This window comes from Orycteropus afer, unplaced genomic scaffold, assembly GCF_000298275.1.
Source record: "Orycteropus afer afer isolate SDZICR_OR568_19922 unplaced genomic scaffold, OryAfe1.0 scaffold00026, whole genome shotgun sequence".
In the NCBI taxonomy this organism is placed as follows: Eukaryota; Metazoa; Chordata; class Mammalia; order Tubulidentata; family Orycteropodidae; genus Orycteropus; species Orycteropus afer.
In genome coordinates, this window is record NW_006921613.1 from 6,042,042 (window position 1) to 6,057,673 (window position 15,632).

Consider the following 15,632-nt stretch of genomic DNA (forward strand, 5'->3'; position numbering starts at 1 on the left):
ACTGTAGCAAATTACCAAACCCAGCAAAGAGTTGGTGGGTGCTGTGGTAGGAATAGTTGGTGACAAGGATAGTAAGAGAGTTGGAGGGTGGCAGCATGTCTGGCCTTATAGAAACAGGCCTTGGGCTGCTGATGGTGATTCTGTCTTCCTCTTGTGTAGTTAGAGGAGATTAGAAGATGCCACCTCCTTGCCCCTTTAACAGATAGTTTGTAAATGAATGAGTGTGGCTATGTTCTAATAAAACTTTATTTATAAAAATGGGCAGTGGTCTCTGGAGTTTGTCCAGAAATTCACTGCCATCAACTCGATTGTGACTCATAGTTGACCCCCATTGGATTTCTGAGGTTATCAATCTTTACAAAAGTAGATTGCCCCATCTTCCTTCCACAGAATAGCTGGTGGATTTGAACAGCTGACCTTCTGGTTAGCAGCCAAAGGCTTTATCCACTATGCCACCAGAGCTTCTTATGTCTGCCGCTAGGCCAGTTGATTAAACTTTTTTAAGTGAAAGAAGATGTCCTTGAGTTGCATGATATGCAGGTCACATGTAAGCCCCTATAAATCTCTCAGGATGTTGAGGCAGCTGTATAAAGAAGCCTAGTCAGTACCTCTGCTAGTGCTAGATATGAAACCTGGGGGCTTAGTTCCATTCCAGGAAAACATTGGTCTACAAGGAGAAAACCAAACAAACCAACCATAGGCCCAGAGATCTAGATAAGTTTGGTGCATTTCTGGAACAATGTATCTATCCAAAAAAAAAAAAAAAATGCCTAATATGCTTTGTGTGGCATTAAATAATGCAATATTTTAGCAGAAGCAAAGGCATAATAATTGAACATTCATGTATTTTATAGTTTAGCAACTCTTTTCTGTAGTTTGGATTTTCACAAAGACTTTTAACCTGTTCTCACTTTTATTCTTTCATCACAAAGAAAATAAAGCAACTAAAAGGAGCCAGGTCTTCCTGGAGAAGTGACTGGTTGCAGGACCAGGGTGGGAAAAGAACAAGATGAGCCTGGAATAAGAAGTGCTCAGAATGATGGGATCTGTCCAAAGGTCACAGGAGCCTTCATGATGGGGCTTCCACTGGGCAAACTGAGACAATTTGAACATCAAAATAAATGATAATTGTAAAGGATTATAGGTAGTCACCAATTTATGATGGGGTTCCATTAGATCGTAAGTTGGTTCTGACATAAGTTGAATACCTCTTTTTATTTTTTATTTTTTTAGTTTTTATTATTTTGCTTTTTATTATCAGTATCTGTATAAATCTGATTTTTTAACATCTGTGAGTGAGTGACTGAGAATAACATAACAAATTATGCACTGCGACATTGTATGTACTACATATATTTTTTTAAAAAAAGAGTTCTAAGTGTGGTTCATAATAACTTGAATACATCATAGGTCAGGGACTATCTGTATGTAACCTACTGAATAAAGTCCATAAGAATATGCATAAGTTAATAAGTGTGAAGAAAGTAAGTCTCCTCCTTATATTAGAAAGACAACTAATAAATGCACAAGGGAAGATGAAATTAGAAAAACCACCACTTGCCAATCATAATAATAATCGCTTCAGGCAAGAATCATTAATGGATATTAAAATTAGAGTATTAAAGCTTGAGGAGTAACATGATATTTATATAGTTTCAAAGTATACTCCCATAAGATACTTTTCAATTACAAAAGGTAAAATGGTAACTCTAAAGTGCAGAGTCCTGGCCAGCTGCCACCTTAACCAGACCATCAGAATTAGTATCACCACTAATGGGATGAATCTACAGCAGCTGCCTCCCATGTGATGTACTTGCAGTGACTCAGCATCATGTCTTTGATAGTCCTGTTAAAGGTGCATTACCTGAACCTAACCTTGACGACCCTCGGAAGGAAGGTTGGGCAATCTACTTCCGTAGTGATACTGCCTCGGAAACCCAAGGAGGGGTCGCTATGAGTCGGGGCCGACTCGACGGCAAATAACAACAACAACAACAACCTTGACGAGCTGTTGTTGAGTGCCATTGAGTCAATAACTCACAGCAACTTCTTGTGACAGAGTAGAATTACCCCATATGGTTTTCTTGACTGTAAGCTTTACAGAAGCACTACCAGGGCTCCTGAACTTTGGACAGACATCAGATAAATCCAGATTTCATCAGACAAACCCAAGTTGGGGAACAAAATTGTGGTTAAGCACTCAGCTGCTAACCAAAAGGTCAGCTGTTCAATCCCACCAGATGTGACGGTCTCCTGTAGTAAAGATTATAGCCTTGGAAGCTTTGTGGGATGTTTCTACTTTGTCCCATAGGATCATTGTGAGGTTTTAAAGAAACATGACAATTGAATACAACACGTGATTTTGGAAAACTCACCAGCCACTCCTCAGAAGGAAGGTTAGGCAATCTACTTTGTAGTGATACTGCCTTGGAAACCCAAGGAGGGGTCGCTATGAGTTGGATCTGACTCCACGACAGTGAGTTTGGTTTTTAAAGGGTATTATTGGGACAACTGACAATATCTCAATAAGGTTTGTAGATTAAACATTGTATTGTGATTACATAAGAGTGTTCACTCAGTTTTAGGAAATGCACCTGAAGCATTTAGGAGGAAGGAAAGAAGGGAGGGAGGGAGGGAGGAAGGGAAAAAGGAAGGAAGGAAGGATTTCCTGAAAAGAGACACTGTTATCACACAGCTTAATCCACAGGCTTCCAGTTGAAGGGAGGTGGGCCACTTCCTATCAAGTTTCCACAGCTCCCTGAGAAGGACCCTGGGTCAGCCGCCTTGACTCACATCTGTTGCTTCTGTCTCTGCAAAGCAGGGGTTTGAACTACTTCATTCAGGTTCAAACCCCTGCTGAGTATTTGCTTTTCAACTCCCCCCACCCCGTACTGAACCAGAATCTACAGTTTAAGAAGATTCCCCTACGTGATTACATATAAGATTATGTATGGGAATTTTATGTATACATAATCACCCAGGGATCTTGTTAAACTGTAGATTCTGATTCATTATATTGGGTTGGAAAGGCAAATACTCAGCAGGGAGTCAAACCAGAATGAACTGGTTTGAAGCCCTGGTACTAAGACACCACACCTTTCCTCAAGCCATTTCCCCTCGCTCAAATGCCTTTTCCTCTCTCCACCTATCTGGAGAAAGGCCTGCCTAAGAGGTTTAGAGGAAGAAGTGGATGAGAGTGGGGAGCCTGGCCTGCTTCACAGGGGAGAAACCATGCAATCCCTCCAAATCGCTTTCCTCATTGACACAGTGAGAGGATTGAGCTGGATTGTCTCTAAGGCCTTTGCCACTACTTCCTGTGAACTCCTTTTTCTCACACCAGTGAGAGCCACTCTGTGAGCCCCTATAAAGCTCTTTCTTAACCTCAGGAATGAACTTGTGACCCCTGGGTCTGAGAGATTGCTATTTGGAAATTCCTTCCTGGTGTCAACAGTACCATGTACAGGATATTGCATTCATCTCTACTGACAATAAGTTTTTCAGTAAACTCATGGGTGTACCATTAGCTGACAGCTTGTTTGATGGCTCATTTGTTCATCCTTTCCTGCAGCACATGTGTAGAACACCTACCATGTCCTGGGCCTGTGCTAGGTAGGCACTGGGGTGGGGGTAGTTAGTGAGGAGGCATGGCCCTTGTCACTGAGGAGTATGAGTGTGCATATGGACCCTGGCAGGACAGTTCCTTATAAAGTCACTTTTCCTTGTTTCTAGAAAGGGATGGCTTAAGAGAGCTCAAGGCCTCAGTTTTATGAACTTGTATTAACCACATAACCTCTTTAAGCCTCAGTTTCCTCACCTGTTAAACGGAGATAATAATCTCAAACTCTTGCCTGCCCTGCCCATCTCACAGAGCTATGGCCCTCAAATGGGAAAATTCTATACAATACTTTATGAACATGAGATGATATCATTAGGAGTCCCTGGATGATACAAACGGTTAACATGTTCAGCTGCTAATTGAAAGGTTAGAGGTCTGTGTTCAGCCACAGACATCTTGAAAGAAAGGTCTGGTGGTCTACTTCCCTCCTCAAAAAAAATAAAATGAAAATAAAGCACCAACCAACCATTGAAAAGCACTAAGGAGCACAGTTCTACTCTGACATACATGGGATGGTCATGAGTCACAGTCAACTTATTGGCAACTGGTTGATGAAAAACTCTCTTACAAACTCTCTCTAAACACTCTTCATGCATATATGGAAGTGTTTTGAAAAACAGGAGCCTTAAACACAAAGAGAGAATGACAGTTTTGTCTCTATGCAGATCTTTTTTTGTGTGTGATTTGGGTGAAAATTTACAGAGCAAATTCACTTTCCATACAGCAGTTCACATACACTTTGCCTCATGACATTGACCACAATTTACCACAATGCAACAGTTCCCCTCCCACTTCCTCCCCATAGTTACCTCTTCCCTGTGTCCATCCCTCTGTGCACTCCTGCCTCCTGAGCTATCTCCCTGTGCATAAACAGCCCTTCTTTCTCCCATGATTGTTCTCTACAAGGAGTGTATCTACTTGAGGTAAATGTTCAACTCATATGCCTGTCTTTTGCTTGTCTATGCAGATCTTAAAGAGTACTATGAGGACATAGTAGTAAAGACTAGGAACATCAGGCAGGCTGTAACCACACAGGGAGTGTATGGGGCTGCCTCTATAGGATGGTGTCCACTGCGCCAGCAGGTGGCTCAAAACCTGGTCTTTGGTGTCAGGACTGACTGTGGTCATTGTCCTTCCAGTGCACCAGGTGGCGGAGCGGGTGGAGGCCCTGGGGCAATTTGTCATGAAGACTAGAAGGACCCTCAAAGGCCACGGAAACAAAGTCCTGTGCATGGACTGGTGCAAAGATAAGAGGAGGATCGTGAGCTCATCCCAGGTATGTTACACCCATTGTGAAATGGGCAGGCAGGTTTCTGATATTATAGCTAAGGGGGACAGAGTCCTTTTGAAAAAGTCCTTTTCTGATCTTTATAGCCTTTCTTATTGTCCAAAGGGTATGATTTAGTTAATTGTCTTGCATACTGTAGAATTTCACTAATTTGGGTAGATTTGAAATTGGCAATAGTTGAAACATGGTAGACTATGTGTGACGTCTTTGAAAAACCTTCAAATTAACTTCTTCCTAAGCATATTTTCAAGGTCTTATTTGTGAGTAAAACCATTTTGAAAATAGTAGTTGTTTTGTTTTGTTTTTTCCATCACCAGCTTTTATTATTATTATTTTTAATTTTTGCAATGCTCCCTCCCCTCCCTTCCCACCTCTGGTAACCAAGAAAGAAAGTTTCCTTCCATATATAAACCTTTCCTTGACTTTTTATAATAATGAACTAATACAATATTTTTGTCCTGTGATTGACTTATTTCACTCAGCATAATGTCCTCCAAGTTCATCCATGTTATGCGGTGTTTTGCAGATTCTACGTTATTCTTTAGCCATCACTGGTTTTTAATTTAAGAGTTTAACTATTCCTGGAAAAATAATCAGATCAAAGTTTTAATCACAAAAAAAAGTTTAACAATTTCTTTCTTTTTTTGACCTTAATAATTCTTGTAACTTAAAGAACAGCAAATTAAAGATCTATTTCTTGTGAAGTATAATTTTTTATTCATTTATATAGTTTACATAATGTATTTTATATCTTACATATTAATTATCTAAGGTAACTAAGGTAACAAGTTACCTTAAAACTTAGCTTAAAATAACAAACATTTATTATCTATTTCTGTGGGCCAGGAATCCTGGAGTGGCTTACCTGGGCAGTTCTGGCTCAGGGTCTCTCATGAGGGTACAGTCAAGATGTTGATCAGGGAAGGCTTAACTGGAACTGGAGGATCCACTTCCAAGATGGCACACTCATATGGCTATTGGCTAGAGGCCTCAATGCCTTGCCATGTGGTCCTTTCTGTAGGGCTGCTCATGACATGATAGCTGGCCTAACACAAGCAAGGAGATGGCAGAGACATACTGGCTTTTATGACCTCACCTTAGAAGTGACATTTCATCATTTCTGCCATATTTTATTGGTCACACAGACTAACCCAGATATAATGAGGGAGGGGACTACACAAGAGTGTGTGTATCAGTTCCACATCCTACTTTAGCGAGTAGTAACTGGGATCTTAAAAGCTTGCAAGCAGCCATCTAGATGCAATGATGGGTCTCTCCTTGACCAGAGCAAAGAAGAATGAAGAAAACCAAAGATGCATGGAAGTAATTAGTCCAAGCGACTGGTACACCATGTGATCCTCAGCCCATACGACTGTGAGACCAGAAGAACTAGATGGTGCCTGGCTACCACTGTCAGCCACTCGGAGGGGGAATCTATGTAGAAGATCCTGGGTAGAGTGGGAGAACAATGTGCAACAAAGCTCAAAATCATTTAAAAAAAGGGACCAGGTTTGCTGGTCTGATAGAGCCCAATAGAACCACTAAGACTATGGCCCCTAGCTGACCTTCAGGTCCGGAATTGAACCCACTCCTGTGACTTCCAGCCAAACAAAAGACAGGCATATGAGTTGAACATTTGCCTCAAGTAGATACACTCCTTGGAGAGAATAATCATGGGAGAATAGAAGGGCTGTGTATGCATAGGGAGACAGCTCAGGGGCAGGAGTGCATGGGAGGGAAAGACACAGGGAAGAGGTAACTATGAGGAGGAAGTGGGGGGGGAGCTGTTGCATTGTGGGAAATTGCAGTCAATGTCGTGAGACAAAGTGTATGTGAACTGCTGTCTGGAAAGTGAATTTGCTCTGTAAACTTTTACCCAAAGCATAATAAAAATTTTAAAAAAGAAGAACAGTGTGTGTATCAGCAGGCAGAGATCATTGAGGACCTTCATAGAAGCTAGCTAGCTACCACAGCTTAGTACTTGTTTATGTTTATTTGCAACATGCATTGAATATAAAACTATAAACTGAGGTCACATGAGGTATTCTGTAATTCCTATTTTATAATCATTTTCAGCTTCTTCCTGACCCCTGCCTTTTTCCCAGCTTTTTTAAAGGAGGTACTTTTAAATAACCCTTATAAATGTAAAAATTATACATATTCTTGATAATTCACAGAGCTCTAACATCTATGTCAGGTATTGTTTATCTTCTGTTATTGTTGCTGTTAGGTACCATTGGGTTTGTTCTGTCTCATAGTGACCCTATGTACAACAGCACAAAATACTACTCAGTCCTGTATCATCCTCATAATTGTTGCTATGTTTGAACTCATTGTTGCAGCCACTATGTCAGTCTATCTCATTGAGGATCTGCCTCTTTTTACTAACTCTCTACTTTACCAACCATAATGTCCTTCTCCTGATCCCATCCATTGCTCTCTAGTCGATTCCATCACATAGCAACCCTATAGGACAAACTAGAACTGCTCCCATAAGATTTGCAAGGCTATAAATCTTTACAGAAACAGACTGCCACATCTTTCTCCTGCAGAGCAGCTGGTAGTTTTGAACAAACACTGACCTCTTAGTTAGCAGCCAAGTGCTTTAACTCCTGCATCACCAGGTCTCCCCCATCCTCATTCATGTCCAAAGTATGTGAGACGAAGTCTTACCATCTTCACTTCTCAGGAGCATTCTGGCTGTGTTCTTCCAAGACAGATTTGTTTGTTCTTCTGGCAGTCCATGATATATTCAATATTCTTCACCAAAACTCTAATTTAAAGACATCAATTCTCCTTCAGTCTTGGTGGCTGAAAATACCATGGCTTGGATCAAGTGCATCTTAGTCCTCAAGATGCCATCTTTGCTTTTTAACACTTTGAAGAGGTCTTTTACAGCAGATTTGCCCAATGCAATATATCATTTAATTTCTTGACTACTGCTTCCCTGGGCATTGATTGTGAATTCAAGTAAAATTATATCCTTGAGAACTTTAATATTTTCCCATTTATTGTGATGTTGCTTATTGGTCCAGTTGTGAGGATTTTTGTTTTCTTTATGTTGAGGTGTAATCCATATTGAAGACTACAGTCTCTGATCTTCACCAGTAAGTACTTCAAGTCATCTTCACTTTCAGCATGCAAGGTTGTGTCTTGCAAATGATATGCAGGTGATGCAAACTTGCATTAATATCCTGTACTACCTGTGAATCTAGTATGTTGCATTGCATTTGCTTTTTATTTTATATTCATAGTAAAGTTATCATTTATGTGTTTTATCACATAAAGAAACTCTGGAAAAGAGAACAAAAAAAAAAATTTTACTCCCACTGCTTTGTCACAGCTATTATTATTTTGGGAGCTCTGGTGGCGTATTGCCTAAGACAGGTGACTGCTAACCAGAAGGCTGGTGGTTCAAACCCACCAGCCACTCCTCGGATAGAAGGTTGGGCAATCCACTTCTGTAGTGATATTGCCTCGTAAACCCAAGGGGGGGTCTCTATGACTCGGATCCGACTCAAGAGCAGTGAGTTTGGTTTAGTTTTTATTATTATTTTAGAGCATTTCTTTCTAGTCCTTTTTTTCCAGTTTTTCAAATGTACATTTTTACAAAGTAGTTTCAAAGTATACATGTTACTACCTAGCCCTTTTGACCTTTTTAATCCTTACAAAGTATAATAGATGGTGGATTTTCTATCCCTTGGGTTCTGCTGCTATTAGTGAGGGGGAGAGAGGAAGGCTTCGGTACTATAGACACTCTCTATCCCACCATCTCTTCTTCTGTCTAATGGGATGCCAGAGATAGTAGGAAGAAGTGGGCGTGTGGGGGTGGGGGAGGCTGGAAAATAGCAGGAAGGGTCTGGAACAGATTTGAGTGACTCATCAGCATCCTTCTCCGTTAAAAGGCAGGAGATTAATCAGACTGACCAAGTGGGATTAAGGTTTAGGGTGGAGGCTCATTCCCTCCAGGTGTATAGGTTTCTGACATACACATCTATGCTCATGAAAGGAACCACATTTAGTTTTGTTAGACTGATTTTAGCTTCTTGCTTCCCTTTCTCGTTATATGCCTGTTTTTCTCCAGAGCACACAATGGCTGGGAGGTGGGAGCAGGCAGACAGTGGTGTGAAGGAAGCCACAGAAGTAAGCACTGACTTAGGTGATGCACTGGGTCAGTACCACCATCACCCCCAGCAAGAAGAGGGCTCTAGGCATAGAGGACCCCAGTGTGCGGGCATCAAGCCCCTGCTGTGTTCTCTGCCCTGAAGGCTTATCTAACCTATGCCATTTAGTCAGAGAAATTAGACCTTGAGGACCAATGCACTCAGGAACCTTGACTTTGTTTCAAGACCCACAGCCATACAGTGTTGATATAGAACTCATCCATTGGCTCATAGGAGGCCAGCAGCCACATCACTTTAGAATCAAACCTTGTTTGTACCCCTGATTTCCAGCCTGATCTCCCAACCTCATTCACCAGATTTGGCTCCAAATGGCTTGAGTTAGTAAAAAAAAAATCAAGTCCACCTGAGAGGCTGCAGATCAACCCTTCCAGAGCGTGAGTGGAGGGCAGTGCACTGAAGGAAGTCAGTTCATCCACTTCTCATCCAGGGACATTTACTAAGAGCCACTGTCAGCCAGAACGTTTGTTATCAGAGAGCTTTCACGTCACATTTGAGCAGGTGGCTGTCTTGTAGGGATCAGGGTTCCTGTGGATTTATCTCTAGTATGTTTGCTTTACAAACAGATGACATTATATTTACTCCCTGTCCCTCCCTGTGTGGTTACAGTGAATGGCAGATTGTCTGTGGCATCGTGTGTTAGTTGTTTGCCGATCAGCATGTCACAGGGAATCCCCATGTTGTAGGTGAGTGTCATGCATCATTCACAGTGTAGGTGGGAAGTATCATAGTGGGGAGCTGTGATATCTGCAAACACCTGGGGAAGTTAAGATTCATCTCAGACCCACACAGCTCCCTGTCCCAGCTGTTCAGGACCAGAGAAGTGGCACCAAGAATGGGCGTGGGGTCCTTACCCAATGTGCAGGAAAAGTGGATTCCTCAATGGGAATGGTGGAGAGGGAGTGGGGATAATGAGGGAGAAAGGAAAAAAAGACCATTATTTACTGTCAGGAAAGATAATTTCAGGTTTATCTTACCAATTGTTATGGATTCAATTGTGTCTCCCCCAAAGATATGTTGAAGTCCTTACCCTCAATGCTTGTGCATGTGACCTTGTTTAGAAATAGGGTCTTAGAAGATATTATCAGTTCAGTTAATATGAAGTCATATTGGGGTGGGGTGGGTCCTAATCCAATTTCTGAAGAGAGATAGAGGGAAGACAGTCGTATGAGGGTGGAGTTACTCTACAGCTGCAGGCCAAGGAATGTCTGAGGCTGGCAGAAGCTGGGAGAGACAAGAAAGAGTCTTCCTCTAGAGCCTTCAGAGAGAACATGGCCCTGCTGGCACACTGAATTCAGACTTCCAGCCTTCAGAATTGTGCAACAGTAAATTTCTGTTGTATTAAGCCACCCAGTTTGTGGTATCTTGTGATGGCAGCCTTAAAACCAAACCCAACTAACTGCCATCAAGTCGATTCTGACTCACAGCAACCCCTATTGGGTTTCCAAGGCTATAAATCTTCACAGAAGTAGACCACCTCATCTTTCTTCTGTGGAGTGGCTGGTGGGTTCAAACCACCAATCTTGTGATTTGTCAGCCAAATGCCCTGACTACTAACCTAATACACCCCTGCATACTTTTTGGCATTTGGCGTATTGTGGCAACCTGTGAATAATTTGTTCTTGGTTTATAAACAGTATAAGAGAAGTGTCTGAGCATTGTTTTCTGTGGTTGTATCTATGCCAGAAATGTAAGGCTGACACTGGGCCTTTAGCCAGATTGGAAATTCAGTTCCTGCTCACTGCCCTTGTTTCCAAGGATAAGTTGGAGGACCTTAATTATCCAGATAATTACTCTGACTTTCCAGTTCATATCACAGCTTTTATGAGTAATTTTAGCAGTTATCTGCAGGAGATTACTGACAGCTCCTAAACTTTTTGTTTTTTTTTCCCTCCAGGATGGGAAAGTGATCGTATGGGATTCCTTCACTACAAACAAGGTAAGGCATTTTTTCTTTGCCACATCAAATCATCTCAGAATCTCAGCCTACTTTAAAAGAGCCTGGGTGGTGCAGGCACTTTGTGATTGGCTGCTAAACTAAAGATTGGTGGTTCAAACCCACCCAGCAGTTTCATGGAAGAAAGACATGACAAGCTTCTTCCATAAAGATTACAGCCAAGGGTCTCTCCTCATCCAGAGCAAAGAAGAATGAAGAAAACCAAAGATGCATGGAAGCAATTAGTCCAAGTGACTGGTATACTATGAGATCCTCAGCTTATATGACCATGAGACCACAAGAACTAGATGGTGCCCGGCTACCACTGTCAACAACTCGGAGGGGGATCTCAGTAGGAGATCCTAGATAGAGTGGGAGAACAATGTGGAATAAAACTCAAAATTATTGAAAAAAAAAAAAAAAAAGGGACCAGGTTTACTGGTCTGATGGAGCCTGATGGAACCACTGAGACTATGGCTCCTAGCTGCCCTTCAGGTCTGGAATTGAACCCATTCCTGTGGCTTCCAGTCAAACAAAAGACAGGCATATAAGCTGAACATTTACATTAGGTACTCCTTGGAGAGATCAGTCATGGGAGAATAGAAAGGCTATATGCACAGGGAGACAGCTCAGGGGGCAGGAGTGCATGAGAGGGAAGGACACAGGGAAGAGGTAACTATGGGGAGGAAGTGGGAGGGGAGCTGTTGCATTGTGGGAAATTGCAGTCAATGTCATGAGACAAAGTGTATGTGAGCTAATGTGTGGAAAGTGAATTTGCTTTATAAATTTTCATCCAAATAAAAATTAAAAAAAAAAAAAGATTACAGCCAAGAAAATCCTATAGAACAGTTCTACACATGGGGTCACTATGAGTTGGGAGTCCTCTTGATGGCAACTAACAACAACTATTGGTCTAGCTACAAAGCCTCCTCCTGCTCCCCTTCCCAGCACTCTTGTCAGTGGTTACCCTGACTCTATGGACTCTTTTGTGCTGAAAACTCTCACCCTGAGAGCATGTTGAACCACCATCCTGTTGCTGTCAAGTCAATTCTGACTCATCACCCTATAGGACAGAATAGAACTGCCCCATAGGGTTTTCAGGCTGGACTCTTCACAGAAGCAGACTGCCTCATCTTTCCTCCATGGAAACCACTATAAACAATGCTAATATTAAAATGAAGGAGGTCATGCTTGATAAAGTGGAGGGTCAATGAAAGAAGGGAAGGCCCTCAACAAGATGGATTGACAGTGCCTGCAGCAATGGGCTCAGGTATAGTAGGGAACATGAGGCTACATTCCCTGCTAGAGGCCACAAATGGCAACTTCCACAGCTCTCCAGAAATCAGACAATCCATGCCGTGTGCCACGCTAAGGCATAAACAGAAGCAGCAGAACCCCACGTACTCCAGAAGATGCTGAGAAATGCTGGGAGAGGAAAAGGTTTCCAAGGAGATGATGCATCTGAACGCCCTTTGCAATTGCTGTTATTTTTATTATTGCCGAGGTTGTCAGGAACTTGACTCCACAAAATGGTTCTGGGCCTCCACTTGATCACTTCATGTAACAGCTGCCTACAACACCATTCACTAAACACAGTCAGTAATGCAGAATCTGGATAATGTCCAATTTGGGACAGATATAAGTCTCCTTTTCTTATACAGAGAAAGAAATTCTTTCTAAATAAATATTTAATACATAATAGTCTTTATTGCAAATGCCAATATGATGTAGGCATGCAAACACACCTACACAAGGCTTTTGACTTTTCTCTTTAATTAAGGATCTAGATTTAGATTAATTTAGAGCCATGTACACCCTGGCCCAATGTGCAAGGGGCTCAGACCCCACCTCTGAAAGGAAATTCACACATAACCTCTCAAAAGGAAAGGGCCCCAGTATGCATGCAGAAGAAAGGGAGAGTAACATTAAGGAGGAACTACACACGAAGAAGAGATTTTTGCCAGTAGGGATTTTTAACTTTTAGAATACATGACATAGAGTTTGGTCGTTTATGGGGAGGCTGGGCCCTTCATCATTCTCAAGCTGGTGTTCTCTACCCCACGCCATTTTCCTTTGAACCTGTAATGCAATTTGGTAGGAACTCCGGCGATTTTATTTTGGAAACGTTAAATGTTAAGACTCTTGTGTAGAAGCATCTCTCATTCACTCTATGAACAATGAATATTGTGTTTTAGGAGCATGCAGTCACCATGCCCTGCACGTGGGTGATGGCATGTGCTTATGCCCCATCAGGATGTGCCATTGCATGTGGGTAAGTATGGGCTGCAGCAGCCTTTCAGATTCACTGTTAGCCAGAAAATACTCTTCTAGTGGTAAACACAAGCAAACAAGAATGTGTAATTACTTTTGCTTACTTTTTATGCAACATGTTAAATCCTCCCTGAACTTTATCAAAGAAGAAACCACAAAAATCTTTTTCATAATTATTTTTATTATAGACTGACAATAGTATAAATTTCACACCTGCCCCCTCTACTCTGAAATGCTGTCGGTGGGGACTATTCCTTGATGCCTACATTTTGGAAAGCAAGTTGGTAATGTATCAAAAGCCTTAAAAATGTATAACCTTTGACCTAGTGCTTCCATGTCAAGGAACCAGTTCTAAAGAAATGATCAAAATACAGAAAAGCCTTATGAACAATAACATTTATTGTAGCATTGTTTAAATTAAATTTTAAAAAAGAAAAAGATAAAAAATAAGTCCAGCAAGGAAAAATCTTAAAAATTGCGATATATGAATTGAATGGAATACTATATAGCCATTAAAAAGGAAAATAATTACAGTAAGTGAAAAGAGCAGCAAGATTCCTAGGAAGATTGTGTCTTGTCTTCTGTTCTCCTGGAACTTGGTTTAACAAGGTTGCCACTGAGAACTGAAACTAACATAATTCCCTGTCCCCGTGTTAAACCATATAATAAACCATAGGACCATACAATAAAATAAAAAAATTAAAAAACACTAGGATCAGATATAATGTCTCTACAGTAGGATCACAGCTGTGTTTAAAAAAGAAGTATAGTATACAGGCTGGGATATACTATACCAAAAATGCAGTAATAGTGTTTTCTGGATGTTAAGGCCATGGGTACTTTTCTTTTCTTTATAATTTTCTCTATTTTCAGTTTTTTTAAAAAAACAAGCATATATTATTTCTATAACCAAGAGGAAACAATTTTATTTTAAAAGGAAAACAAACAAACTAGCATACTATGTTTCCAACCAGACACTAATTTTAAGAAATGCATAGAGGTTGATGGGTTACATAATCTCTCTCAGTATCCAATACTGAGATATCAGGTTCTAAATTACAAAAATATATATGTATTGGGTAGATCTTTCTGCAGTGTACAATAAATATGTATAGTAACATAGCGAACAGTATCATTAACAGTAATTTATGAAATGATGCTATAGGCTCTTTCTTATTTTCACCCTCATTAAATGGAACCCAGTAGAAGGAATTCCATGGGGGCAGGGATTCAGGGAGGGAAGAGAACAGTTTAACAACCCATGTTTATAGCTTTCTGGTGATATGCCCTGGTAGAGGGACAGGGTTCAGAGTCAAGGGATGCCTGTTACCTTAATTTTTGTTCATACTTGTTTCCCTGGGCCCTGATACATGGTAGGTGGTCATTACCTGTTCTGGCTGCCCCACAAGTTGAGAACCAAAGCAGTGTTGAACTTCAAGGTGTGAACATTTGTAGAGGCATTTTTAAAAATATGGTGATCCACAAATGTGAGTAATCAACACAGTGACATTGAAGAAGAGGAAGACATAGAGATATACATGGAAAGTACAGACAACAAAGATGAACCCTTTTGCATATACAGTACAGTGTTGTCAGTGAAGGCAAACATTGACATATGGGTAGATAGATGGGTAGACAGGCTGAACTATTAGGTATATCTATGTAGGGGGCAGTGTGCCCATGACCATGTATAGGGTTGGCAGACAATGCTTCTACAAGTGTACTGGTATGTTCTGTAAGAATTCCCAGGTATATAGTAGAGCTGACAATGGATAAGATTGTAGTCACTTCTTGGCCACAGCCAGCTACCTAAAGGGAGCAAGTAGTTGGACCTGTGGACTTGGGACCATGGTTGCAGGGGACATCAAGCTCAACTAGCAAAACATACTACACAAAAACATTGTTCCACATCCTACTTCGGCGAGTAGCAACTGGGATCTTAAAAGCTTGCAAGTGGCCATCTAGATGCAACGATGGGTCTCTCCTAAATGAGAGCAAAGAAGAATGAAGAAAACCAAAGACACATGGAAAGAATTAGTCTAAGTGACTGGTACACCATGCGATCCTCAGCCTATATGACTATGAGACCAGAAGAACTAGATGGTCCCCGGCTACCACTGTCAACCACTTGGAGGGAGATCCTGGACAGAAATGGGAGAATAATGTGGAATAAAACTCAAAATCATTTAAAAAAAAAATGGGACCAGGTTTGCTGGTCTGGTGGAGCCTGATGGAACCATGGAGACTATGGCCTCTAGCTGCCCTTCAGGTCTGGAATTGAACCCACTCCTGTGGCTTCCAGCCAAACAAAAGACAGGCATATGAGCTGAGCATTTACAT

General features: G+C 41.2%; 1 protein-coding gene across 1 annotated transcript in view; it reads left to right on the plus strand.

Moving 5' to 3' along the window:
- The window catches only part of GNB5 (G protein subunit beta 5), a 65,769-nt gene that overhangs the window by 24,144 nt on the left and 25,993 nt on the right, over positions 1 to 15,632 (plus strand). The window contains exons 3-5 of the mRNA XM_042783690.1: positions 4,756 to 4,892; positions 10,983 to 11,024; positions 13,217 to 13,293. Coding sequence (XP_042639624.1) covers positions 4,756 to 4,892; positions 10,983 to 11,024; positions 13,217 to 13,293 — 256 coding nt within the window. The remainder of the gene's footprint in view (positions 1 to 4,755; positions 4,893 to 10,982; positions 11,025 to 13,216; positions 13,294 to 15,632) is intronic.